At 43.4% G+C, this 25,856-nt stretch overlaps 1 protein-coding gene across 5 annotated transcripts in view; it reads left to right on the top strand.

The window, feature by feature from the left end:
• Positions 1 to 25,196, top strand: part of PTCD1 (pentatricopeptide repeat domain 1) — a 71,938-nt gene extending 46,742 nt beyond the window's left edge. For 4 of the 5 annotated variants that reach the window (XM_068244869.1, XM_068244867.1, XM_068244868.1 and 1 more), the window contains exons 5-9: positions 6,541 to 6,642; positions 9,569 to 10,210; positions 15,443 to 15,559; positions 22,624 to 22,806; positions 24,129 to 25,196. In XM_068244869.1, the coding sequence (XP_068100970.1) occupies positions 6,541 to 6,642; positions 9,569 to 10,210; positions 15,443 to 15,559; positions 22,624 to 22,806; positions 24,129 to 24,263 (1,179 nt within the window). In that variant the 3' untranslated portion in view covers positions 24,264 to 25,196. The remainder of the gene's footprint in view (positions 1 to 6,540; positions 6,643 to 9,568; positions 10,211 to 15,442; positions 15,560 to 22,623; positions 22,807 to 24,128) is intronic. The other variant, XM_068244871.1, reaches the window with a different exon arrangement.
• Positions 25,197 to 25,856: the final 660 nt, after the last annotated feature.

The following is a 25,856-nucleotide window of genomic DNA, read 5'->3' as shown; positions in this document are numbered from 1 at the left end:
GTCCGTTTTTTACACCTATGGTCTAAAGGCCCTTAGAGAAGAGAGTAGTGTGCCATAGTCAAAGGCTCCAAAGGTCATGGGTCAACATGTCACTCAAGAAAATATGTAAAGTGCAGTACAGAAGATGTAACATAGTAACACACCAGGGGCCTATAAATTTCGGTCTCAGTGTCGCCATGCGAAGTATAAGTAAAGCACATAGTATAAGATATGAGATATGTTTCTGCAGACCTGTTAATCCTGTGGACAGTGCATAGTGGGAACACCAAGAGGGCAAGGAAACCTCTGCACCAACCAGATGTATATTGCAAGTACGGTATAATTGGTTTTGTGTGTTTCATCTTATTGTCTCTGCAAGGTTGATTATTGGCCTGGTCCTTCTGATATTGATTATTATGTACACATATAGTTACAGTTTTCCAATTGGCCTCTTATGAGGCAGTAATGTACTGGCATTGTTTTTGGCCAATATTGTGGCCTTCTGCTATAAGTTATGCATACAATTTTTCAAGCTATGCTACGCTCCTTGTGTACTTAATTATGTTGTGGCCCTATGTATATATGCTTTGAATTTCCTATATTGCAATATATATACGATTTCTGGCTCTGTGATGTCCAATATTGACATCTACGGTGCTAGTTGTTTTGTATGTTGCTTTACTAGGCTCCATGTGCATGTATTCTGGGTTCCCTACACTGAGATGTATTTAATATATGGTCCCTCTGTATCTAATTTATACAGTACCGGCACCTACGTACTTCCTTTTGAGATAATTACATGACACATGGCCATAGGTAGCTTTGGCTGTCAGGCTATGTGGCCTTTATAGCTTTGGGAAGCCTTGGTCATCTGGATATGATGCTCTGTGCTGCCAATTATTTATGGATGCTATTTTATGCCTTCGTATAGGATGCAATATACATCTGGTTGGTGCAGAGGTTTCCTTGCCCTCTTGGTGTTCCCACCATGCACTGTCCACAGGATTAACAGGTCTGCAGAAACATATCTCATATCTTATACTATGGAAATACATATATCCAGGCACATCGCCTCTAGTTAGGACATTAAATAAATTATTAGGGAAAGGGAGGTGCTGAAGGGGGTGTGGCTAGAAAACAGCAAAAATCTATTAACCCTTCGCACACTCACATGCAAATGTTCAAACAAATGCATTCACAGATTCACTCATCCAGGCACAACTGTTATCCCTACAGCTAAATTAAAAGCCAGGGTTTTAGTTCACAGAAGAATGCATTCTTATGCTTAGTCACCTATACTGCGCAGAAGTACCCAGGTAAACATAGGTGTCCTAACTCTGGCCCTGTAACATGCATAGTGCAGACATGCAAACACATTCATTGCATCAAACCTATCAATGGATTAGGAGCACACATCCTAACTTCCTCTCCTGGGAAAGACAGTGCATCTTACCAATCGCACAAGGGAGCTAACGCTATGTGTCCATGTGCACCATGCGCATACACCAGCATAAGCTGTGTGCATGCTGACAAATACATACAGGGGAAGGAGGGAGTGCACTGAATTGGACCCTAGCCACAGGGGTCAGTAGTAAAATGGAAATACATATATCCAGGCACATCGCCTCTAGTTAGGACATTAAATAAATTATTAGGGAAAGGGAGGTGCTGAAGGGGGTGTGGCTAGAAAACAGCAAAAATCTATTAACCCTTCGCACACTCACATGCAAATGTTCAAACAAATGCATTCACAGATTCACTCATCCAGGCACAACTGTTATCCCTACAGCTAAATTAAAAGCCAGGGTTTTAGTTCACAGAAGAATGCATTCTTATGCTTAGTCACCTATACTGTGCAGAAGTACCCAGGTAAACATAGGTGTCCTAACTCTGGCCCTGTAACATGCATAGTGCAGACATGCAAACACATTCATTGCATCAAACCTATCAATGGATTAGGAGCACACATCCTAACTTCCTCTCCTGGGAAAGACAGTGCATCTTACCAATCGCACAAGGGAGCTAACGCTATGTGTCCATGTGAACCATGCGCATACACCAGCATAAGCTGTGTGCATGCTGACAAATACATACAGGGGAAGGAGGGAGTGCACTGAATTGGAACCTAGCCACAGGGGTCAGTAGTAAAATGGAAATACATATATCCAGGCACATCGCCTCTAGTTAGGACATTAAATAAATTATTAGGGAAAGGGAGGTGCTGAAGGGGGTGTGGCTAGAAAACAGCAAAAATCTATTAACCCTTCGCACACTCACATGCAAATGTTCAAACAAATGCATTCACAGATTCACTCATCCAGGCACAACTGTTATCCCTACAGCTAAATTAAAAGCCAGGGTTTTAGTTCACAGAAGAATGCATTCTTATGCTTAGTCACCTATACTGCGCAGAAGTACCCAGGTAAACATAGGTGTCCTAACTCTGGCCCTGTAACATGCATAGTGCAGACATGCAAACACATTCATTGCATCAAACCTATCAATGGATTAGGAGCACACATCCTAACTTCCTCTCCTGGGAAAGACAGTGCATCTTACCAATCGCACAAGGGAGCTAACGCTATGTGTCCATGTGCACCATGCGCATACACCAGCATAAGCTGTGTGCATGCTGACAAATACATACAGGGGAAGGAGGGAGTGCACTGAATTGGACCCTAGCCACAGGGGTCAGTAGTAAAATGGAAATACATATATCCAGGTCCTTCCCCTGTATGTATTTGTCAGCATGCACACAGCTTATGCTGGTGTATGCGCATGGTGCACATGGACACATAGCGTTAGCTCCCTTGTGCGATTGGTAAGATGCACTGTCTTTCCCAGGAGAGGAAGTTAGGATGTGTGCTCCTAATCCATTGATAGGTTTGATGCAATGAATGTGTTTGCATGTCTGCACTATGCATGTTACAGGGCCAGAGTTAGGACACCTATGTTTACCTGGGTACTTCTGCGCAGTATAGGTGACTAAGCATAAGAATGCATTCTTCTGTGAACTAAAACCCTGGCTTTTAATTTAGCTGTAGGGATAACAGTTGTGCCTGGATGAGTGAATCTGTGAATGCATTTGTTTGAACATTTGCATGTGAGTGTGCGAAGGGTTAATAGATTTTTGCTGTTTTCTAGCCACACCCCCTTCAGCACCTCCCTTTCCCTAATAATTTATTTAATGTCCTAACTAGAGGCGATGTGCCTGGATATATGTATTTCCATTTTACTACTGACCCCTGTGGCTAGGGTCCAATTCAGTGCACTCCCTCCTTCCCCTGTATGTATTTGTCAGCATGCACACAGCTTATGCTGGTGTATGCGCATGGTGCACATGGACACATAGCGTTAGCTCCCTTGTGCGATTGGTAAGATGCACTGTCTTTCCCAGGAGAGGAAGTTAGGATGTGTGCTCCTAATCCATTGATAGGTTTGATGCAATGAATGTGTTTGCATGTCTGCACTATGCATGTTACAGGGCCAGAGTTAGGACACCTATGTTTACCTGGGTACTTCTGCGCAGTATAGGTGACTAAGCATAAGAATGCATTCTTCTGTGAACTAAAACCCTGGCTTTTAATTTAGCTGTAGGGATAACAGTTGTGCCTGGATGAGTGAATCTGTGAATGCATTTGTTTGAACATTTGCATGTGAGTGTGCGAAGGGTTAATAGATTTTTGATATCTTATACTATGTGCTTTACTTATACTTCGCATGGTGACACTGAGACCGATATTTATAGGCCTCTGGTGTGTTACTATGTTACATCTTCTGTACTGCACTTTACATATTTTCTTGAGTGACATGTTGACCCATGACCTTTGGAGCCTTTGACTATGGCACACTACTCTCTTCTCTAAGGCTCTTTAGACCATAGGTGTAAAAAATGGATTGATATTCACTAGTCCGTAAGGTTTCGGATACGCCAGGTCTATTCCTTTGCTCTTTTTTGCTCACTCATGTCTTTTTTGACACTTTTTTTCGTTTTCTCCTTTGACGAGTGTGGAGACCCACTTGCATGGGACTCGGTGTATACACTACGTCACCGCACTTGTTTCTGGGATATTCCTCTGTGAGGTGCTTGAATTAGTTTTTACATTATATTAATGTTATTAATGTATACCTACTCATGTGTTCTTTTGTAGACAGCACTTTGTGCAATTTGGCCTGACGAAGGGCCTTGTGTGCCCGAAACGAGAGTGTCGTTGCCTCCTCATAATTGCATTAAGTCTACGACAAAACTCCTATTATTGCCATTAATCTGTATTGGATGAATTTGCAGACTACAGTGTAGCCCTCACTGATTAGGAATTACAACCATAAAACATTTTCCTGGCAGGAAATGGCTTCTGAGAGCAAGAAAGAGATAAAAAGGGTCAAAAGTTCTTATATTTAAGCTCTGGGATACTTCAATGAATGTGTCTTTGAGCAGAAACAATGAAATCGTAAAAACTTAAAAAGTAGATTTAAATATAAAATAAAACTTTGGGATATCTGAAAAAAAGTCATTTCTAGGAGAAGGAGGATAGATGCAATAGTTTATCTCATCAGTTTTTTCACCTCGGGTGTCCTTTTAACACACGTTGGTCATAATGCCAATAAACTGACGCATGTTTCGCGACCTATGACCAGGTCGCTTCTTCAGAGGCAGAGCTTTTTTTCTGAGTTCATGGTTTGTGAATACAGGATCGCTTATAAAAGCATAAGAAAAAATCGTATATACAGTCGCATCCAGGTATATATTGCACATTTTTATCATACTTTCAGCCCAATACACAGCCAATTAAAATTGCATCCTTTAGTCAATCTTTGCAAAACAGCCTGCCAGTCCTTCCTGAATCTCTAGTGCTCTGCAGAGATACATCTTGATACTGCTGTGCTCTCCCTGGCTGCATCTAAAAAGGATTACACTCCAGTGGACAAGTGCAATCCCTGGACCTCAGTCTCTTATGTTATGCTGTTTTGCAAAGATTGACTATCGGATGCAATTTTAATTGGCCGTGTATTGGGCTGACAGGACGATAAAAACGTGTGATACATACCTGGATGCAACTGTATATATGTTTTTTCTTTATGCTTTTATAAATCATTCAGTATTCACGAACCATGAACTCAGAAAAAAACCTCTGCCTCTGAAGAAGCGACCTGGTCATAGGTCATAGGTCGCGAAATGTGCTTTAAGCTATTGACATTATGACCAATGTGTATTAAAGTTAACCTCCAGGCTAAAAATCTACTCAGCAGCACTGAAAAGGCTTGGTGTTTCGTTAACAGTTTCACAGCATCAGAAAGAACTTTGCTTTTCTTACCCAAGCCTCATTTTTAGCTGCACAGAAGCTAAGCTCCACCCCATCAAAGAAAACTGCCCTGGCATTTTCCCCCTGTTGCTGTGCAAAGCATGATGGGATTTCTAATGTTTTTCTCCTGCTGTTTTGGTGCATTTTATTTGAGATTTGAAGCCTAGCGCACGCAGCTGGGAGGGATGATTAGGACACAGGATAGTTGGAACTGTGTCCCATGCTCCCTGTCACCTCCTTTCAACCAAAAAGATGGCTGCCCCCATGAAATCACAAACATTTGCCTGTTCTTTTAAAACAGGGTTGGTAAGAGATTATATTACCTATCTATTTTAAATAACATAACTAATGTAACTTACTGACCAGGGCCGGATTTACCATAAGGCACTGTAGGCACGTGCCTACAGGTGCCTGATGGTGGAAAGGCAGCTCACTCCCTTCTCCGAGCGCCTTCCTCTCTCCTTTCCTATGCAGAGTCATGATGAGAGTGTAAAGGAGAAGTTACTCACCCTGCCCTCGGCATTCCACTAATCAGATCTCCCTTCAGTCAGGGGCACCTCTAACTACTTAATACTGACATCCCTCTAGTTACCTGATACTTGGGGCAACTTTAACTACTTAATACTGAGGGCATCTCTGGCTATCTAATGCTAAGGAACATCTGTAGCTACCTATGACAGGCAAGGAAATTAAGGGAGAAATGACAGCTGGGACAGCCAGCACACTTCTGGTTCAGTTTGGTGGGGGTTTGTAGGTCAATGGAGGCTGAAATCTAAGGTGCCAGGACACCTGTGCCTATAGGCTCCAGTGATGTAAATCCTGGCCTGTTACTGACAGTATGTTTCTTTAGGCTGAAGGTCCCCTTTAAGGAATTTTGTATGCTACATCACATGTATGACTGTTGGCATTATTATTAAATGTCATGTTTTATGTATACAATTACTAGGCCGGGAAACCCTCAATTTGTATTTTGATTTTGATCTTGTATTCAAAGGGGGTGGCCTCCTTTTTCCCCAGATATGCGTACCAATTTTTAACATTTATTTTGCAATAGACATCTCTCTTGTGATGTGGGGGACATGCTATCTACACATCTTGTATATTTAACGGTAGCGTGTGATATCTTATCTGTCTGTGACAGTAACGGTATTTGGTTTAGATTTTTTCATTACTGTATAGTGTGTTTCAATATTGGTTTTCCAAACAGACTAATATGTACAGACTTGTTTCTGCTAACTGCAGTTTTTCTGGATTTCAGGAAATTGCACAGAAATGTAACATTACCAGTCCTGACGCTTTTAGCTTCCTTTTAATGGGGTGCATAAAGGATGAAAAGCTGGGCTTCCGCTATACTTTGCAGGTAACATTTCTAGAGTGATTGTTCTGTGATAGAAAAGTATTTTGGTGTGACACAAAATTTTACAGTTCAAGCAGAAATCCATCAAAAAAATGTAAGGAACTTAAGGTGGCCATACACTTATACAGTAGATTTGCAGCAGATTCGGCCATCAGATAGATTTCTGCCAGATGCCTGTCAAGTCGAATCTGAAAGGAATCTATCTGATGTGTGCCACACACTAGGAACGGATTTCCAATAGATTTCAGAGTGAAATCTTTTGGAAATTGATCTAAATGAGTGAAATCTATTGGAAATCGATCTAAATGCATTATTGGACCATTGGATCCAATACAACTCTATGGGCTTGATTCACAAAAGAGTGCTAACTGTTAGCACGGCCGGTTTCACGCGAATTTTCGCAATGCGCGCGATCGCGAATTTTTGCGTGAAACGATAACGTTTTCGTGCGCAAACGCGAATTTTCACGCGAAAACGATATCGATATCGACTCTTTTGTGAATCAAGCCCCATGGGTCATCGATCTGCTGCCAACAGCAGATCGACCTAGATTTTCCATCCTGTCAAATCAAAACGATCGAAATTGGCCGCAGATCGATCGATTTGATAGAATCGATTTCTGAATGATCGATCAATTCCATAGAATTGATTGATCGATTGATGGCTGAAATCGACCAGTGTTTGGGCTCCTTAAAGAGACACTGAAGCGAAAAAAAAATGATAATATTATAATTTGTATGTGTAGCACAGCTAAGAAAAAAAACATTAAGATCAGATACATCAGTGTAATTGTTTCCAGTACAGGAAGAGTTGAGAAACTCCAGTTGTTATCTCTATGCAAACAAGAGCTCTCCGACTAAGTTAGTCGTGGAGAGGGCTGTTATCTGACTTTTATTATCTCAACTGTTCCTGGACTATTTACTTTTCCTCTGCTAGAGGAGAGGTCATTACTTCACAGACTGCTCTGAAAGACTCATTTTGAATGCTGAGTGTTGTGTAATCTGCACATATTATAGAATGATGCAATGTTAGAAAAACACTATATACCTGAAAATAAAAACATGAGAACATTTTCTTTGCTGCTAATCTTCTAGTAATTATTCATAGTACACAACCAATTCACTATATCATATTTTTTTTTTCGCTTCAGTGTCTCTTTAAGGAATATTACTGTGACTGCAACATCAAGTTCAGAAACCTCCCATATTCATAGGGCATATTGTACTTCTGGAGAAGGTTTGGATATAATACATCAGTACAAAGCTTATACAGTTCAGATAGAAGGCCCTCAAGTGCCTGTCTGTTCCCTGTGGGAATAGAAAGATTAATCTCTGCCAGACCGGGCCGGATTTACCATAAGGCACTGTAGGCTTGTGCCTCCAGGCGCCTGATGATGGAGAGGCAACTCACTCCCCTCCCCGCCGGCGGGGCACGGAGAGGAGCCAGAAGGATGCAGGGGACCTTACGGCCTACGGTGGGCTGGAGGAAGCCCCAGGTAAGTGAAATCTTTTAATTTAGGTTACTGCTCAGGGTCGCTTTAGGGCCTCTTTTCCATGGACAGTTGATAGGCAGTGAAATGCCTCTCAAACTTTCACAACTGCTTGCTGGTGCCTGGCAGCTGCTTGCTGCTGCCTGATAACTGCTCACTGCTGCTGGTAAATGCTTGCTGAGCACACAGCTCAGCGGTCCGTGGAAAAGAGGCCTCAGTGTGGCTTTTCTCCTAAGGGCTCGTTTCCACTATCGCGAATCTGCATGCGTCCAACGCATGCAGATCCGCACATGTAATACAAGTGGATGGGCCTGTTTCCACTGTAGCGTTGTTGAGGTGCGTTTTTTTCAGCGTGAAAAAAACGCACAAAAGAGCCAACGATTTCGCCTGCGTCGGGAATCCGTGCGAATCGCCGCTAATGTATTTAATAGTAAAAACGCATGCGTTTGTTACATGCGTTTTTACCCGCGATTTCGCGTGCGATTTCGCACCTTTTTCAATTTTATTTAGCCCTGGCAGTGTCATGGTTAATTTCGCATGGCACCCTGCCATGCGAAATCGCAGGCGAAATCGCGGGTAAAAACGCATGTGGAAACGCATCCGCATGCGTTTTTACAAGCGTCGGAATGCGGCCGAAATCGCGTCGCAACAGTGGGAACGAGCCCTAAGACTATAATTGGGGTGTACTTATTTTTGCCACATGGGCTTGAATTAATTTGTTAGGAAAATCAATTTTTGTGTGTGCAAATTAACAAATCTAGTTTGCAATCAATGCCCCACATTTGTTGGAGTATTTTGTCTCATAGAAAATGTTGATACTGAAAGGAAACTAAAGGTTTCTGACAAATATTGTTAACCTATATAATAAAACCCCAATGTCCCTGTGTCAGTGCTTTTTTGCACTGCGCATGTACAGGGACAGATGCAGAGACACTGTGGAGAGCCGGAGGAGGACGGAGCCAGAAGGGGCGTGCGTGTGTGTGTGCGCGCGGCGGCACGTGCAACACGCGCGGGGCGCTATTAGTGACAGACCAAGCCCGTTTTTAAACAGGCTAAGTCACTAGCTGATTAATAAAGCACCAACATATTCCTCTGTTCTGTGGCTGCATTCTTCAGATGATGAGGGTTCACTCATTCCTTTGCAGTAGTGCGGTCTCTTCCCTTTACCAGCTTGATCAGTGACTGGAAGTCTCTCTACTATGTGCTCACTGCTGACAGCTGTGAGTCAACATACTTACACATGCATATCAGATGAGTGGGACCAACAGGATTGAGCTGAATGTAAAGCCTTGTACACACATGCTAGATTACTGTTGTCCTTTCCAATCGTTTCAGGAACCTGCATCTTACATTTTATCACTTTTTGTGTTTTCATTACCCGTATTGTCATAGTTTCCTAAAATATTTCTGTAGATACTTAACCACTATTTTCTTTGTCAGGTGTGGAGACAGATGCTGCACTGGGGCATTAAGCCAGATATTTACACTTATAACTTGCTCCTTCGTGCCACAAAAGATTGTGGCATTGGTGATCCAGTTGAAACGTTGAATTTGTTGTTGCATTCCAAGGAACTGAATGTGTTACAGCTATCTGCAGGCAAAGATCAAAATGACAAGGACGTTGAAGAATTAAGAACAAGGCAAGGTTCAATTAAGGGTGGCTTCCATGAATCAAAGGATCACCTAAGTAGCATAGAACACCAAACATCTAGAGGAACCCTTAAACGGATAGAACCTCCATCTCAGCCTATCCCGGAACTGCTGTCTCCTGCCTGTTCCATACCAAACCTTTTGGATCTGCATTTAAATGCTGATTCAATAGTATCCCTTGGAGATGTCAACACACCCTATGAAAAATTTGCCTTAATTGGTAACTTAGAGGGAATCCTTCAAAAAATGAAAGAAGACCATGTCTGTCCTACAATAAAAACATTTACACTTTTAGCAGAACTAATGAAACCAGATTCACAAACAGACGCTACTCTTCTTGCTCTGATGAATTCATTCAAGATTAAACCTGATTTAACTTTCTTTAACACACTGATATTAAAGAGGAGTGAAGTGAGCTTGAAGTCAGCAATGGTAAGGGGAAAAAAGTCAGAAGTTTTTTCAATGTCCTTATTAGGCAAAGTTGTGGTCATACAAAAATGAAATGACATATGACAGCAGTGTTCCATGTACAGTCATATGAAAAAGTAATAAGTAATTGTGTTAGTGTTTTTTTTTTGTTTTGTTTTTTACTAATTTAAATTTTTAAACATGTATGGATACATTAACCTCTTCCGGATGGCCGTAGTTGAAATCTACCCCCTGTTTGTGTCCGCTTATCCCTGCCAGGGTGTAGATTATAGCTTCAGCGTCACATACCCCCACCATCCCTTCCTGTCTCGCTGATTTGGTGACGCTGCAGCCTACTCGCTCTGTCACAGTGACAGCATAGCTTCTATATCTTGGTCATTAGCCAATTTCCTGATCCCTTGGTTACTGTGAGCCTATCACAGTAATCACAGGCTGAAACAGGGAAAGGACGACTTTCCTGCGCACAATCCAATATATATACAGTGGGATGCGAAAGTTTGGGCAACCTTGTTAATCATCATGATTTTCCTGTATAAATCGTTGGTTGTTACAATAAAAAATGTCCGTTAAATATATATACTGTAGGAGACACACACAGTGATATTTCTATATGATATATTTAACTTTATGATATTTTTAACGTAACAACCTACAATTTATACAGGAAAATCAAGACGATTAACAAGTTTGCCCAAATTTTCGCATCCCACTGCACAGTGGCACGGAGGAGGACAAAGGAGTAAGACACAGATGACCACAGAAAGACACAAGGGGCACAGAGGAGGACAAAGAGGCATGGAGGACAACATAGTCACAGAGGAGAACATGAGCATGGAGGACGATACAGGGGCATGGAGGACAACACAGAGGTACGGACGGCGACACAGGGGCTTGGAAGTTGACACTAGCACGGAGGACACAGATGGCCACAGGAGGACACAAGGGGCACAGAGAAGGACAGGGGGGTGGAGGAGGACACAGATGGACACAAGGGGCACAGAGGAGAACACTGGAAAACTGAGGGGCAGAGGAGGACACAGGGAGACAGATGAGGACACAAGAGGTACAAGGCAGACATAATGATTGGAGGTAGAAGATCCACAAGATGCCCTTGCACCATGGATGCACAAGGTTTAGTATATTTTGTCCCTGGTTTTATGGTCAAGAGTGTTTTATAATCCCAAAAAATATGGTAATCCAACCTGTAAACATTACATGCCACCAGTTTCCAAAGACACCCTTAAAGGACAGGTCCAAGGTTAAAAAACCCCCCAAGATCTACTTACCTGGGTCTTCTTCCAGCCCCTTGCAGTCTAACTGTCCCTTGCCGCAGTTCCGCTCCCAGCCAGTGTCCCGGGGGCCCCTCCGTTGCAAATGCCAAGCTCGCCAGGTCAACATCCTTTGAGCCTGCGCGATTGCGCTCACGTAGCCTGGAGCGTTTTGCACAGGCACAGAAGTACTGCACCTGCGCAGAACGTGACTGCGAGCATCGCGGCCACGTACTTGCACAGGCGCAGAAGACATCTGTAACTGAGGGAGACCCTGGGACAAGAAACTCTGTATCGAAAAAAAGGGCTCCTGGGGGGTACTTACCTCGGGAGAGGGAAACCTCTGTATCCGATTGAGGTTCCCCTGCCCTCCTTCGTCCCACAGTGGTGTGGCTGGGCCCCTTTCGAAGCCACAGTCGACAATTTATCATGCTGTGGCGCAGGCGCAGTAGTGCCTGCAATATTTACCTTCCCCGGCTCCAGCGCAGGCGCAGTAGCTGCTCTCGGCTTGGATCAGGCAGAAATAGCCGATCCCAGTCTGGTCCGCTGTACAGCGCAGGTGACTTGCGCCTGCACAGTAGAACGGATCCAACTGGGATGGGCTATTTCAGCTTGATCCCAAGCTGAGAGCTGCTACTGCTCCTGCGCTGGAGTCGGGAAGGTAAATATTTTACATGGCCCCTGTTCGGGATGGGCTATTTCAGCTTGATCCCAAGCCGAGAGCCGCTCCTGCGCTGGAGTCGGGAAGGTAAATATTTTACATGGCCCCCGTTCGGAGCAGCCCAGCGAGACCACCATGGCATGGAGGAGGTTGGGGGAAGCCTCAATCGGATCCAGAGGCTTCCCCCTTCCGATGTAAGTACCCCCAAGGGCCCTTTTTTTTTTATACAGGTTTTCATTAACCTCCTTAACGGTATGCCTGACACGATGTCAGACATGCCGCTTCATGGCCCCAGGAGCCCCCACGCAGAATAAATGAGATTCCACGACTGAAAACCCTTTAGCTAGCACTAGGCTAGCTGGTACAAGTGCCAGGAACCCCCCGATCCCCGACGATCCCCCCATTAATACATTACCCCCCCACTGGATCCAGCGATCATGCAGTCTCCCTGCACAGCTTCTGTCTCTCTATGGGGAGGATCGGGTTTGCGCATCATGTGCGATCCTCCCCATAGTGAAGACCGGAGCTGTACGGGGAGCTGGGATCCAAGCTGGGTAATGTATAAACGGGGGAGCGGCAGGGATTGGGGGGTGCATTTGTACTAGCTAGCCTAGTGCTAGCTATAGGGTTTTCAGTCACGGGATCTCTGGGGGGGACTGGCGGGCACAAAATGCAAAACCACCTGAGCGGCGTAACGCTCAGGAAGTTAAATTGCTGCCTATTATGAGAATTCTAGTCAGAACACCTGATCTATAAATATGATTCAAGTAAGGGATTGTTCACACTATGAGCGCTTTTCGATTTTTAAAAGCGTTGGCGATTTTTAAAAGTGATTTACAAGTGCTTGAGCAATGATTCGTGTTCTCACATGAGCGACGAGCTTTCTTTCCAATCACAAACACGGGTCCTGCACCATTTCCTGAGCAATTGTGATTCAATGCAAGGTATAGGAAAATCGTTAAGCGATTGAAAAGCGCTTGGAAAAGTGATTTTGTGAGCGCTTTTCTTCCGAAATTACTTTATAGATATTCAGTTCCAGGTCAAAGAGTTCACTTCCTGATTGTCTGCAGGAAGAAAATCTCAAATCGCCAAACAAAAAGCACTTATAAAAATCACAAATCGCTTTCAAAGTGCTGGAAGAAAATTTATTTAAACAGCGTTCAACACTTGCGCTTTGCGAGTTTATAATGTGAACTATGCCTCAGTGATATAGAAAGCAGCATTGTCAGCTGATCAGGATTACAGATAAAAAACACATACCATATTTAAGAAGGCCAGAAATGTTTACTCCCATATCACCCTTATGATAATTGTGGCTAAAATAACTTGAGATGTTTTTTAATTAACACAGAAATATGTATATTGAATTCTGTTGCACTTTATAATTCTGAGGCTAGGTTCACAGTGGAACACTGCGTTGTGTTTCCTGTGTAACAGGATCACAATACAACGAAACAAGAAAGTCGTACTGTACCTCACAATACTGCCCCTTTACATCCCCTACAGTGAAGCATACCGACAGTGAAAAGTATGCTTCTCTGTACCTGTTAACGTGTGCGTTTAAAGCTAACGTTGCACTGTGAATGTCACATAGACTCCCTAATCCCGCTTCATAACGTCCCACTGTGAACCTAGCTGCTTGAATGTTAAATCATATTGCACTTTATAGCTCTCTGTCTGAACTTTAGGGAGGGGTAGAGCTGCTACCTTACCTCTTACCTGGGGCCCTATTTCACCTTACTCCAGCTCTGCAATTCCAAAATGCAGGATCCCAAATGTATATAAGGGAGGCTGTATGTATATGTTAACCTCATAAATGGTTTTATTCTTGTTACCATTGTTTTAGCTCCAGTCTTAAAGGGAACCTAAACTGAGAGGGATATGGATATTTCCTTTTAAACAATACCAGTTGCCTGGCAGTCCTGCTGCTCTCTTTGGCTGCTGTAGTGGCTGAATCACAGACCTGAAATAAGCATGCAGCTAATCCAGTCTGACTTCAGTCAGAGCACCTGATGTGCATGCTTGTTCAGGGGCTGTGGATGAAAGCATAAGAGACATAGGATCAGCAGGTGAGTCAGTAAACTGGTATTATTTTTAAAAAGAAAAGTCCATATCCTTCTCAGTTTAGGTTCCCTTTAAAGGGAACCAGAGATGAAAAAATAAAGATTTTATACATACCTGGGGCTTCTTCCAGCCCCATACGCTCTGATTGATCCCACGCTGCTGTCCTCCTCTCTGCCCGCAGCTACGAGAACTGGCTCCTCGATGTTCCGGAGCCAGTCTAAGCGTAAGGGAAGTGCGCTGTTTGCGTATCTCTGCAGCAGCCGCTGGAGAGATACGTAGAGGGCGCACTTCTCCTGCATAGCTGGCTCCGAAGACGTCAGCGACGGGAGCCGGTTCTCGTAGATGCGGGCAGCAGTGGATGGCGGCGTGGGATCGATCCTTGCGTATAGGGCTGGAGGAAGCCCCTGGTATGTATAACAGCTTTTTCATTTTCCCAGCTATGGTACATCTCTGGTTCCCTTTAAGGAATCAGATATTAGAGGGCAACATCAGGGCCATTTTTAGGCAAAGTGTCATTGGTTTTGGCCTCTGGATTAAGCCCCACCCCTGAATGAACCACCACCCTAAACAAAGCCCCACCTCCTATGGGTGTTCAATTGCCTGCTTCTGCTGCATGTGTGCAGTAGCAGGAAGTTCATCCTTCTGCCCCCTTTGTGCCTCCTTCTGTCCCCTTGTGCCTCCTTCTATCTATTTTTGCCTCCTTCTGTCCCCTCGTGCTACCTTTGTCCCCCTGCACATGCCTCTGTCCCACTGTGCCTCCTACAGTCCACCTTTGTACCACTTTCTGTCCCCCATTGTGTCTCCTTCTGTCCCTCTGTGCCTCTTTCTGTCACTCCCCCACCTTTTGTCCCCGTTCCTCCTTATGCCTCCATCGGTCCCTGTTTGTGACTTCTTCTGGCCCCTGTGCGTTCTTCTGTCCTCTTTTGTTACCTCTTACCCCCTGTGCATCTCTCTGTCGCACTGTGCATCCTTCTGTCCCCCTTTGTGCCTCCTTCTGTCTGAAGGGGGTGTGCAACAAAATGCGACAGGATATGCGGGCTGTTTGTACCCCCTATGCCTTCTTATATGGCACGTTTTTTCTTCTGTAGTGTGTGTATGTGTATTTTTTTTTTTAGGGGGGAGACACAGGACTTCTTGCCTGAGGTGACAAAAAGGCTAGAAGCAGCCCTGGGCAACATGAAAACAGGACACAGAGCAGCACAAAAGTTAACGTGGTTATTAATCTTTATTTTATGTTTATAGGAACTGTTGCCTGTTCTGGCTCAGAGGGGAATTGCACCAGACATGTATACCTTCTGTAATTTGGCAAAGGCCTGCCACAATAAAGAGGATGGCTTACAACTTCTGCAAGACATGGGGGTATAAACCTATTTTACTTTATGATTCTAGTTCAGGATAGTAGGGAAAGTTCAGTTTTTACTTTTGTATGTGTTCTTTTTAAGAAGAAAGCATCTGGCATAATTTCCCAGCAACCCCCAGAGCTCTATTATGGGATGGAGTACAGTGACAGACAGCAATAGCACACCGACTCATTTTCCAAGGCTTCCTGGAACATATGCCACTGTGAATGCCCTAAAGAGCTGCTAACCTCTTGCTGACAAGATTTCAGGGCTTGAGAGTCACATCTTGCACTTGATGCCGCCACGCAGTGGCATAACTTGACTTGATAATGCCCAACTGCAAAAATGATAGCATGGGGCCCCCTTGGTCCCCAAACCCATGAGGGTCACACGATTGGTAGCTGGCAAATGGCAGCTGAGAGTGTTCTGCTGTGAAGGAAGAAAGAAAATTACAGATGCTTCCACTGCATGGTGGAAGGTGGTGGCAGGGATGGTTTTGGTGAGCAAACGGGAAGGTTTTTTTTTTTTGCTAATTGGCTGCACTTGCAGTTGGGGAGAGGGAGGAGGAAGAGCCCCCAAAGCCGCTGGGCCCCCCTGCGTTGACAGGGGTCGCAGGGGTGATTGTTACAACTACAGTCTTTGGACAGAATAGGGAGACAGATGCTCTTCTGTGCTCCCGCAGCTGGTCCCCTTCTTAGTTTAGTTGCCAAAGTGAGCACATAATGGCACTGTTCTTTTCCTGACAGGCACATTCTGGGACGCCCTCTATTAAGCTTAATGCCCAGTGCCTTACGCTGTCTAATTATGGATTCTGTGGGTAGGAAAAGCTTCCAGATTGTGTTTTTGCTTGATTTATTTTTGTTCTTGTTATTGGGGGAAGCTTATTGGGGGCTTCGGCAAACGTTTTGCTGTGCAAGCCCACTGTCTTCAAGTTACACAGCTGTTAAAGCAGGGGTCTCAAACTTGCGGCCCGTGGGCCATTTGCGGCCCTCGATACAATATTTTGTGGCCCCTGCTGACAAAAGCAAAAGAGACACGGAAGCGAACTATTTTTGCCTATTTTACCTTATAGTTTGCTTCAGTGCTCCCAAGTAATCCGCCGCATCCCCGCCGCTAAACAAGGGCTGCAGAGCCCCCAAATCCCCCAGGAAAACATCCACGACTGCGCTGAGGGGCAGAGCTTCCAGATGTAGCTTTGCCACCTCCTGACGTCAATCGCCGCATCTCCCCGCCCCTCTCTGTGAAGGAAGAGTGAGAGGGGCAGGCAGAGGCGGCGATCCGCCTCAATTGATGTCAGGAGGAGCAGAGCTGAAGCTGAAAGCTCTGCCCCTTCCAGGAAATGCCGGCGGATTGCCCCCCGGGCAATTTGGGGGCTTTGCAGCCCTCGTTTTGCGGCAGGGACATGTGAAATCCCTTATGCAGCCCAGCCTCATCCTGACTTTGCCTCCTGCGGCCCCCAGGTAAATTGAGTTTGAGACCCCTGTGTTAGGGTCATGTACTTTTGACCACACCCACTTTTACCGCTATGTAGCCATACTCCTTTTTTGCAGTGTCTGCACATTAATGCTGACCTGGTGCACAGAGGATCTCCCAGGAGCTTAGCAACGCCCCTAAATAGAACACTTATGTACCTTCTACAAACATCTGATCAGAAATTATTGCACTTACATTTGCTTCAGATAACAGGGTGAGTAATGCTGGGAACACATGTTTCGTTTTTGCAGGAAGAATCGTTCTGATTGATGCCTTCGATTGATCAATTTCGTCATGTCCGATTCTCCGCTCGATTTCTTATAGAAGTGAATGGAAAAAAGATAAGAAAAACGAGTGGAAGATAACAGAGTCGAGCAGAGAATCTAATGCAGTGTTCTCCCCAGACATTTTTTCCCGCTGGGTGGCATAAAAAAGGACTGGGTGAGACAAGATGAGAGAATGCTGGTGCTTCTGTGTGCATGTCTGCTTACAGCATATGAGGAGGCGAGCTGATGACAGCCGAGTGCTCACCAAAACTAGTCGGGTGGAGCACCCAGCTAAAAGAGTCTGGGGAGAAAACTGAAATGGTAAATCGATCGTAAAAAATGTATTGTGTGTTCCCAGCATTATATTTGCAGAGAGACAAAGAGAATGTGTAAAATTTTCAAACCTGCTGTACATAGGGCCTGTTTAGGTGGATGTTTGTGAAAGCATTTAGTTTCTATTCATTTGATTGCTATCAAGTGCTTATCTTCTACTCTCCACTTGTTTTTGAAAAAAGCATTTTATGTTGTTTGTGTATTTGGTTGCATTTAAAAGCTTGTGAGTACAATATCAAATGTCGTTTGATGAATGCAGCCCTCTCCCAGAAGCTGCATGTAGCTTCTGTGATAGCTTGATCTACCGCACTGATTCACAAAATGGCGTCAAACGTGACAATCGTCTAAATGAACGCTCCCAGTAATTCCAATGAAGAAGCAGTCTATCTCTTCTACAGCCTAGTGTAAAACAACATGAACAAATTAAACAATAAAAAAAAAAAAACTGTCTGAACTGGTCTACAGTGCCATCACAAGCAAAATGTCCGCTGTCATGCAAGCAAAACTGGACAACAGAAATAAGATATGGAAACCATATCTGTTACTTCAAAATACATATAATGCCACATTTATTTGAAGTATTTATTTTAAAACAGGTTTTTGTTAAGATTTTACCTTTCAAAATGATATATTATAAATAAAATATATAATCCTGCATAAGTGTTTGAAAACTTTTATACTTTGGGTCGTTACTACTCCAGGATAATTGCTGCTCAAATGCTTGTAGTTCTTTTGAGATGGCATTCATGTGTGAAGATCATTATTCTCTTGGGGACCGCCAAGCGTAAATCCTACTACGCACTTATGGCCGCCTAAACCTGATGCGGTGTAGAATTTACGCCACCTGCTTTTAGCGCTCCTGGCGCAATCACACGCACCTGAGAAGGGAGAATAAGCTCTCATATGACAGCTGACATCTCCCCTCACTTATCAGGAGCCATAGCTATTGGCTCCTGATCACGTAGTCACTATGATCGCCGGCTAATCGTAGTGATCACTGAAAGCAGCTGTGGTAGAAGGGAAAGAAGAGGATTGGGACTCGCCTTCCTGACGTTCCCCCGGGCGATCGTTGATCCCCTCCGCTTTGCCCGACATCCCTGCTCGCTCTACCTCTGTCAGGACCCGGAACTTAGCAGCAGTGCGAGCAGGAATGCCAAGCAGAGCGGAGGGGGGTAGAGCTGCTCATCGCTGGAACTTAGGAGGTGAGTAGTGGCTGCTGGCTATACGGGGGACACCTATCTGTACTGGGAATACTCATGCCCAGCTATCTATACTGGGGATATCGCTGCCTCTCTTCGTCCTCTGGTACTTAAGGGGGGTTAGGCTGTCGCTCCCCAGAAGGTTAATAAATTGCAATTTTTTTCTAACCAAATTGTGTTGCAATTTGTATGCACCTGGGAAATGGACCAAACCAAATCAATAAGGGCCCTTTTCCACAAGCAGCAGTGAAAAGACAAACTCTCACAGCCACTTGCTGCTGCCTGGCAACTGCTTTGCTGGCTGGTAACTGGTTGCTGCTTCTTAGTAATTGCTCACTGAGCATGCAGTTCAGGCACCTGTGAAAACGGGCCCTTACAGGGCCCTTGTCCAGTTTACAAACTGCACTCAAATTGGAACACAAGTTGCATGAAGAGTGAAAAATGAGTACCTTATTAACCCCCTCCCAACCTCCCACCGCCGATTGGCGGTGGGAGGTTGGTAGCTACAGGGCCGCCTGACGCCAATTGGCATTAGGTCCTATAGGTGGAGATCAGCGGGGAATGCATGCACATCTCTGCTGAGTTACGGAGCTCCGCTCCGCTCCTTGAACAGCCTGCCAGCTGTGATCGGAGCTGGCAGGCTGTAAGGGTACAAAAAATCTGTAATTTTCTTTTGTACAGTACTGCGATCTAGTGCAGCGCTGTACTGGGGACAGCCCTGTCACTTGGTTGTCCCCTGGAGTGGCTCACAATTTGATCCCTGTCATAGGCTGATACCTATGAGAGGTGATCGTACTGAATGGATCTCCGTGAGAGGGGGGGGGGGGGAGTAAATAAAAAAAAAATAGCACATTATAAAAAAAAAAATGTAAATAAAAAAAAAAAATTGCGCAGCAGCAATCAGATCCCACCAACAGAAAGCTCTATTGGTGGACAGAAAAGGAGGCAAGATTTATTTGGCTGCTAAGTTGTATGGCTGAGCAATAAACTGTTAAAGCTGCAGAGTGCTGAATTGTAAAAAATAGCCTGGTCACTAGGGGGGTGTAAGCCTGTGATCCTCAAGTGGTTAATCTGTGGTCATGCAGCCTTTGCTAGAGTTTTCTTAAAGGACATGTACATGTGTATGTACAGTGCCAAGCACACAAATAACTAGTCTATGTTCCTTTTTTTCTTTCTCGGCCAGAAAAAGTTAAACATCAGGTATGCAAGTGACAGTTTCTGTCTGGGTCAGGCCTGGGTCGGACTGGGTCAGACTATAGCATAACTCACTGATAAGTAGTTACAGCCATAAAACACGTTCCTGTCAGTAAATGGCTTCTGAGAGCAGGATAGAGATAAAAAAAAGTCAATAATTATAGATTTTTAGCTCTGGCATACTTCAATGAAGGTGTCATATAGCAGAGACAATACAACTTTAAAACTAGATTTAAATATGAAATAAAACTGTGGGATAGCTAAAAAAAAGAAAAAGTCATTTTTAGGAGAAGGGCGATAGGCACAATTGTTTTTCTCATCACTATATTTTTGGATGCCCTTTAAAGGGACTCCGAGCAGTGCAGAAACTATGGAAAGATGCACATCATTTTAAAGCTCTCTTTCTCCTCTTTCCAATGATATATAAACCACCACCCTACGCCTTTTAGTTTTCGCTATTTTCGCGATTGAATTTGCAGCGGCCGCGATTTCAATCGCGAAACTAGAGAAAACTAAAAGGCGTAGGGCAACGATTTAGGTGTCGTCAGAAAGAGGAGAAAGAGAGCTTTAAAATGATATCCATCTTTCCATAGTTATATTGTATTACACAGGGCGACTTTTGTCAAAGTCAGCAGCAGCATTCAGCAGAATGGAGCTCCTGACACTGGGGAAAGTGTCCTCCTGTGTAATACAATATAACTATGGCTTGATGGATATCATTTTAAAGCTCTCGTTCTCCTCTTTCTGGCGACACCTAAATCGTTGCCCTACGCCTTTTAGTTTTCTCTATTTTCGCGATCGAAATCGCGGTCGCGGCAATTTCGATCGCGAAAATAGCGAAAACTAAAAGACGTAGGGTGGTGGTTTATATATCATTGGAAAGAGGAGAAAGAGAGCTTTAAAATGATATGCATCTTTCCATAGTTTCTGCACTGCTCGGAGTCCCTTTAACCACCTTAACCACTTTTACAAGCACTTTCAGCGTTTTTACTTTTCTTAGCTAGCAGGCTAAGAAAAGTAAAAACACCGAAAGTGCTTGTACAGCGCTGCGATCTAGTGCAACGCTGTACAGGGGACAGCTCTGTCACTGAGCTGTCCCCAGGAGAAGATCACAAACTATCGTCTCTCATAGGCTGATGCCTATGAGAGGCGATCGCGGAGATTGGCTGTCGGGAGGAGGGAGGGATAAAATAAAAAGAAAATACGCTTTTGTATTAAAAAAAAACTAAACAATAAAATTAATATTTTAAAAATGCAGATCGCAGCAGCAATCACATGCCACCAATAGAAAGCTCTGCTGGTGGAAAGAAGAGGGGGCAAAATGTATATGTGTGCTAAGTTGTGTGGCCGTGCAGCACACTGTTAAAGCTACAGTGTGCTGAATTGTAAAAAAATGGCCTGGTAACTAGGGGAGTGTAAGCCTGTGGTCCTCAACTGGTTAATAAATACAGCTGTTTTTCTCCTCTACCCTAACCTTACAGAAACCCCTGTGCTCAAATATAAAACATTCGCAATTCAAACACGTAACTCAAACAGTAAAGGCAGTTGCAAATAACGTAGGACTACATATGACTATAAAAAAGAAAGAAAAAAAATAACTTTCAATTGACATTGGCTTCAATTCATCAAAGGGTGTTCGATAACAAAACCCCAGTCCTTAAAATACCGCATTCGGTATTTTACACTTCACTGTGCTAATTCATCAATATTTTCCCATGTGTGGTAGAGGTTCGTTAAGTTACCGAACTACTAGGCTTCAATTCATCAAAGGCTGTTCGATAACTGCAGAGTGGTGCAGAGCAGCTTGGAATGTCCGTGTGTTGTTACAAGCTGATAACAATAGAAGGCATCCAGACATCCCTTTGTGATGTAAAGGTGTTATAGTTACTGTTATTTATACTGCCTCTGCTGCTCTGAATCTGTCCATCAGTCTTTCTTAACATTTTATTTATTTGCCACAACGTAGATGAACTTCCTGGAGACATTACAAATGCCATGCTTGGTGATTTCACCACCAGCATCTTTGCATTATCAAACAGGGCCTGAAAGGGTTACACCACCGAAGGGAATCTGGGGATATATTTTGACCTGTTCTCTCTGCTCACTGCTTGGGGGGTCTGAAAGCTTGTGTGGAGAAGCCTGTGTGACCTATCAGCGGCACTTGCAGGAGAACAGGGGCTGTTTCTATTGGCTGCCTGCTCCTGCTAATCATGAAAACATTCACACAGAAGGCTTTCGAAGCCTGTAACGACAGGGGAGAGCTTGAGATAAACACCGAATGTGTTAGCGAATGTGGGAACCTTGATGAATTAACATTTGTTGAGCACATGTCGGTAATTTATCTCATTGCTGTGTCATTTCAGCTTCTCATTCGGTAACAGCTTTGATGAATTAACATTTTCTAAAGTGCTTCGTTAAGTCAGCTGTTTTCAGCATTACCGAATGCGGTAATGCTTGATGAATTGAAGCCATTGTTTTTAAGTGAGTGTGTTATGTGACAAACTGCTTTTCTATTTAACTTTAGTTCTGCTTTAAATAGATTTTAGAAAATATGGCAGATATGTTTTAGATATGAACTGGGCATTATTTCAGTCAATAACTTGTACCTTGTTTTTCAGGTTGCCGGTTTCCAACCCAATAGCATTCTGTACAGCATTCTAATTGGTTTAGCTATAAAAAGATTAGATTATGTTTATTTAACCAATATTATACGGGATATGAAATGGAGAAAAGTTGTTCCCAATGAAGTTGTGATCCGCCAGCTGGAATTTGCTTCCAACTATCCACCAACTTTTGAAAGGGTATGTATTCAGTCTATTGGCAAAAATATCTTAAAGCCAACTTCAGGATGTGTTGAAGGAAACCTGTAGGGAAAAAAGTGGCCAACTTACTTCAACAGAGGGAAGCCTCTGGATCCTCCAGATGCCTCCTTATCCTCCACCAGGCTTTCCCCACTGCAAAACGTTGTCGACGACTCATGCATGCACAGTAGCACCGGCTCGATTGGGCTTTTGTGGAAAAAGCTGAGCCCTAATGGAGTCTGTGCTACTGTACATGTGCCTGCACAGTAGCCTGGGTCGGGCTCAGCTTTTTCTGCAGAAGCTTGTGCGGGTAGGTACTACAGCGCAGGCGCAGTGCAGCCGTGATTCAGGGGTCTTACTCTCCATGTATGCTCAGAGATGAACATTGGATCCAAGCACCTATATTGCATCTGTTTGTCCTATTTTCTTCAAACGTATACAGTTTTGTAAGCCTTCTAAAATCTTTTTTAGACGAATGTGACCTTAAACACTATCTGATTTTCAAACAAGGACTAAAAATAGATGAAAAAACCTTGCTAAGCAGATGAAACAAACATTTTATTTGGTCATGTTTTTATAGGAAAAGTAACCAATAACATATCTGCCAAAAGTTAGTTTTTTCAGGTTTGTTCGATAATTTGAAGGTGAATTCAGTCTTGTGTTTTCAGTTGATGGGAATGACAATCAGGTGTGAGTGAGATACCCTGTTTTATTTAAAAGATATAGAAACCATTTAAAGGACAACTGTAGTGAGAGGTATATGGAGGCTGCAATATTTATTTCATTTTAAACAATACAGGTTGCCTGGCAGCTCTGCCTAGCTATGCAGTAGTGTCTGAATAACACCAGAAACAAGCAAGCAGGTAATCTTGTCAGATGTGACAATAATGTCAGAAACACTTGATCTGCAGCATGCTTACTCAGGGTCTGTGACTAAAAGTATTGGAGACAGAGGATCAGCATGATAGCCAGGCAACTGCTATTGCTTAAAAGGAAGTAAATATGTCAGCCTCCATATCCCTCTCACTACAGTTGTTGTTATAGAGCTGGCGATTTATAATGTGAACAAGGCCTTACTGCATGTTGTCGGCTTTATGAATTGACATTTACTGACATTTGATGAGGTATTTACCGCACAAGTCAGTAATTTACCGCACTGCTCGATAATTTCAGTTTTTCATGCGGTAACAGCTTTCATGAATTGACATTTTCCTAAGTGCTCGGTAAAGTCAGCTGTTTTCTACATTACTGAACGCGGTAATGCTTTATGAATCAACCCCATTGTAGTTGTTGTGAGTAGTAAAATATTCTTTTCACTGCAGACTGAAAAAAAAAATGTCTTCAAGGAAAAGATTGATGGCTTTCGTGGCTACTACAAACGTTGGCTGAATTGGATGGATGTAGAAGAAAAGGAACACCCATGGAAGAAGTACCAGTGTAAACCAGAAAAAGACTAAAAACAAGTGCAAAAACTAAACTATGGACAAAGATCGTATTTACGCCTCATTCACATCAGGGCTTTTTTGTGTGCTTTTCACAGCAGATTGCCCTGTGCGTTCTGCAAGGTATTGATGTAATTAAATGTGCATGATTCACAGCTATGTGCTGCGCTGAGCTGAGCTGCATTACATAAATGTAGTGTTGCATGCATTTCTGTGCGTTGAGTTGTAAAGCGCACATGAATGCAAGTGAATAGGTGCACTTTTTTTTAGCACATGCGTTTTTTACCCCTAATTGAAAAAAAAAAAATTCATATAAAAAAAGGCTTTATTGACAACTGCTACAATAAGCAAAACATGCTTAAAAAAGGCGTACCACAACACACTGAAGCGCGCACTAACCCATGCGTACACATACATACGTAATCATACGCTTTTACGCGTTTCTCAATGCACCCAATGTGAATGAGTCCTAAAGGGAACCTGAAAAGAGAGGCTGCCATCTTCATTATGTAACAATGCCATGCTGAATGTCATGCTGAGCTTTCAGCTTTAGTCATTTAGTGGATACAGACCAAGTCAAAACATCTGATCAGCATGTTAATTATTATAAAACAAATCTAGGTTTCCCAAAAAAGTTGAATCTATATTCTGCAGCCAGAGAAGTATAATTTTTTCCTTGAAGTGTGGATTTTTTTTTATCTCTGTAATACCACTTGTTCCAAAAAATAGGCCATGAGAAACAAGAATAAGGGTCAGGTCAGAGGAGAGTAGCCTCTTACTGTACATAAGATATCAAGGAAATTTAGAAACTAGTGCTGCTTCCATGACTACATCAGCTGCACAGTATCTTGAAGGTCCCTCAGTCTTTCAAAGATATGTATAGAGTAGAATGTATATGTCATGTATTCTAAAACCAACTTTAATAAAATAAATTTGTTTTCATGCAAATATTTATTTCAAAGATATAAATTACAATAAAAACCCTCAGATTGGTGTACACACCATTACCTACTCTCACCACAGGTATTCACTCCTCACACTACACATCATTCACTCCCGGCCACCTGACTGTATAAATGCAATAGAGCTCCAATATTCTGCAGTACAATTGCAAGTTATCCAGGGCGTGATGGTAGGTATCCAGTACAGCACATAAATAGTTTGCTGGTGGCTCCCTTATGTGAGCATCTAGTATAGAGTTCAACTATACTGTAAATCGGCCTTCAACTGGATAGTCTGGATTTCCACTTTGAGAGACCCTTTGGCTTAAATGGATGGTTGAATAAGTTAAGTGTAAAGGTAGCCATACATCAGGCGACTTGGCGGCCGATCGACCATCCAATTCGATTATTATAATTGAATCGGATGAAAATGGGTGCCGCCAAGTGCATGCTTGACTGACAATGCAACCAATTTCAGTACAAAATTGGTTGCATAAGTCAATCACGCATGCTGCAAGATATTGCACAGACTTGCTCGCAGGGCTGTGGAGTCGGTACAAAAATCTTCCGACCCAGACTCCTCGGTTTCTGAAACCACAACTCCGACTCCGGGTACCCAAAATTGCTCAGACCTCGACTCCGACTCCTTAGTCTAATACTTAACAGG

Source organism: Hyperolius riggenbachi, chromosome 7 (assembly GCF_040937935.1).
Source record: "Hyperolius riggenbachi isolate aHypRig1 chromosome 7, aHypRig1.pri, whole genome shotgun sequence".
Taxonomy (NCBI): domain Eukaryota; kingdom Metazoa; phylum Chordata; class Amphibia; order Anura; family Hyperoliidae; genus Hyperolius; species Hyperolius riggenbachi.
This window is presented reverse-complemented; position numbering and strand designations above follow the sequence as displayed.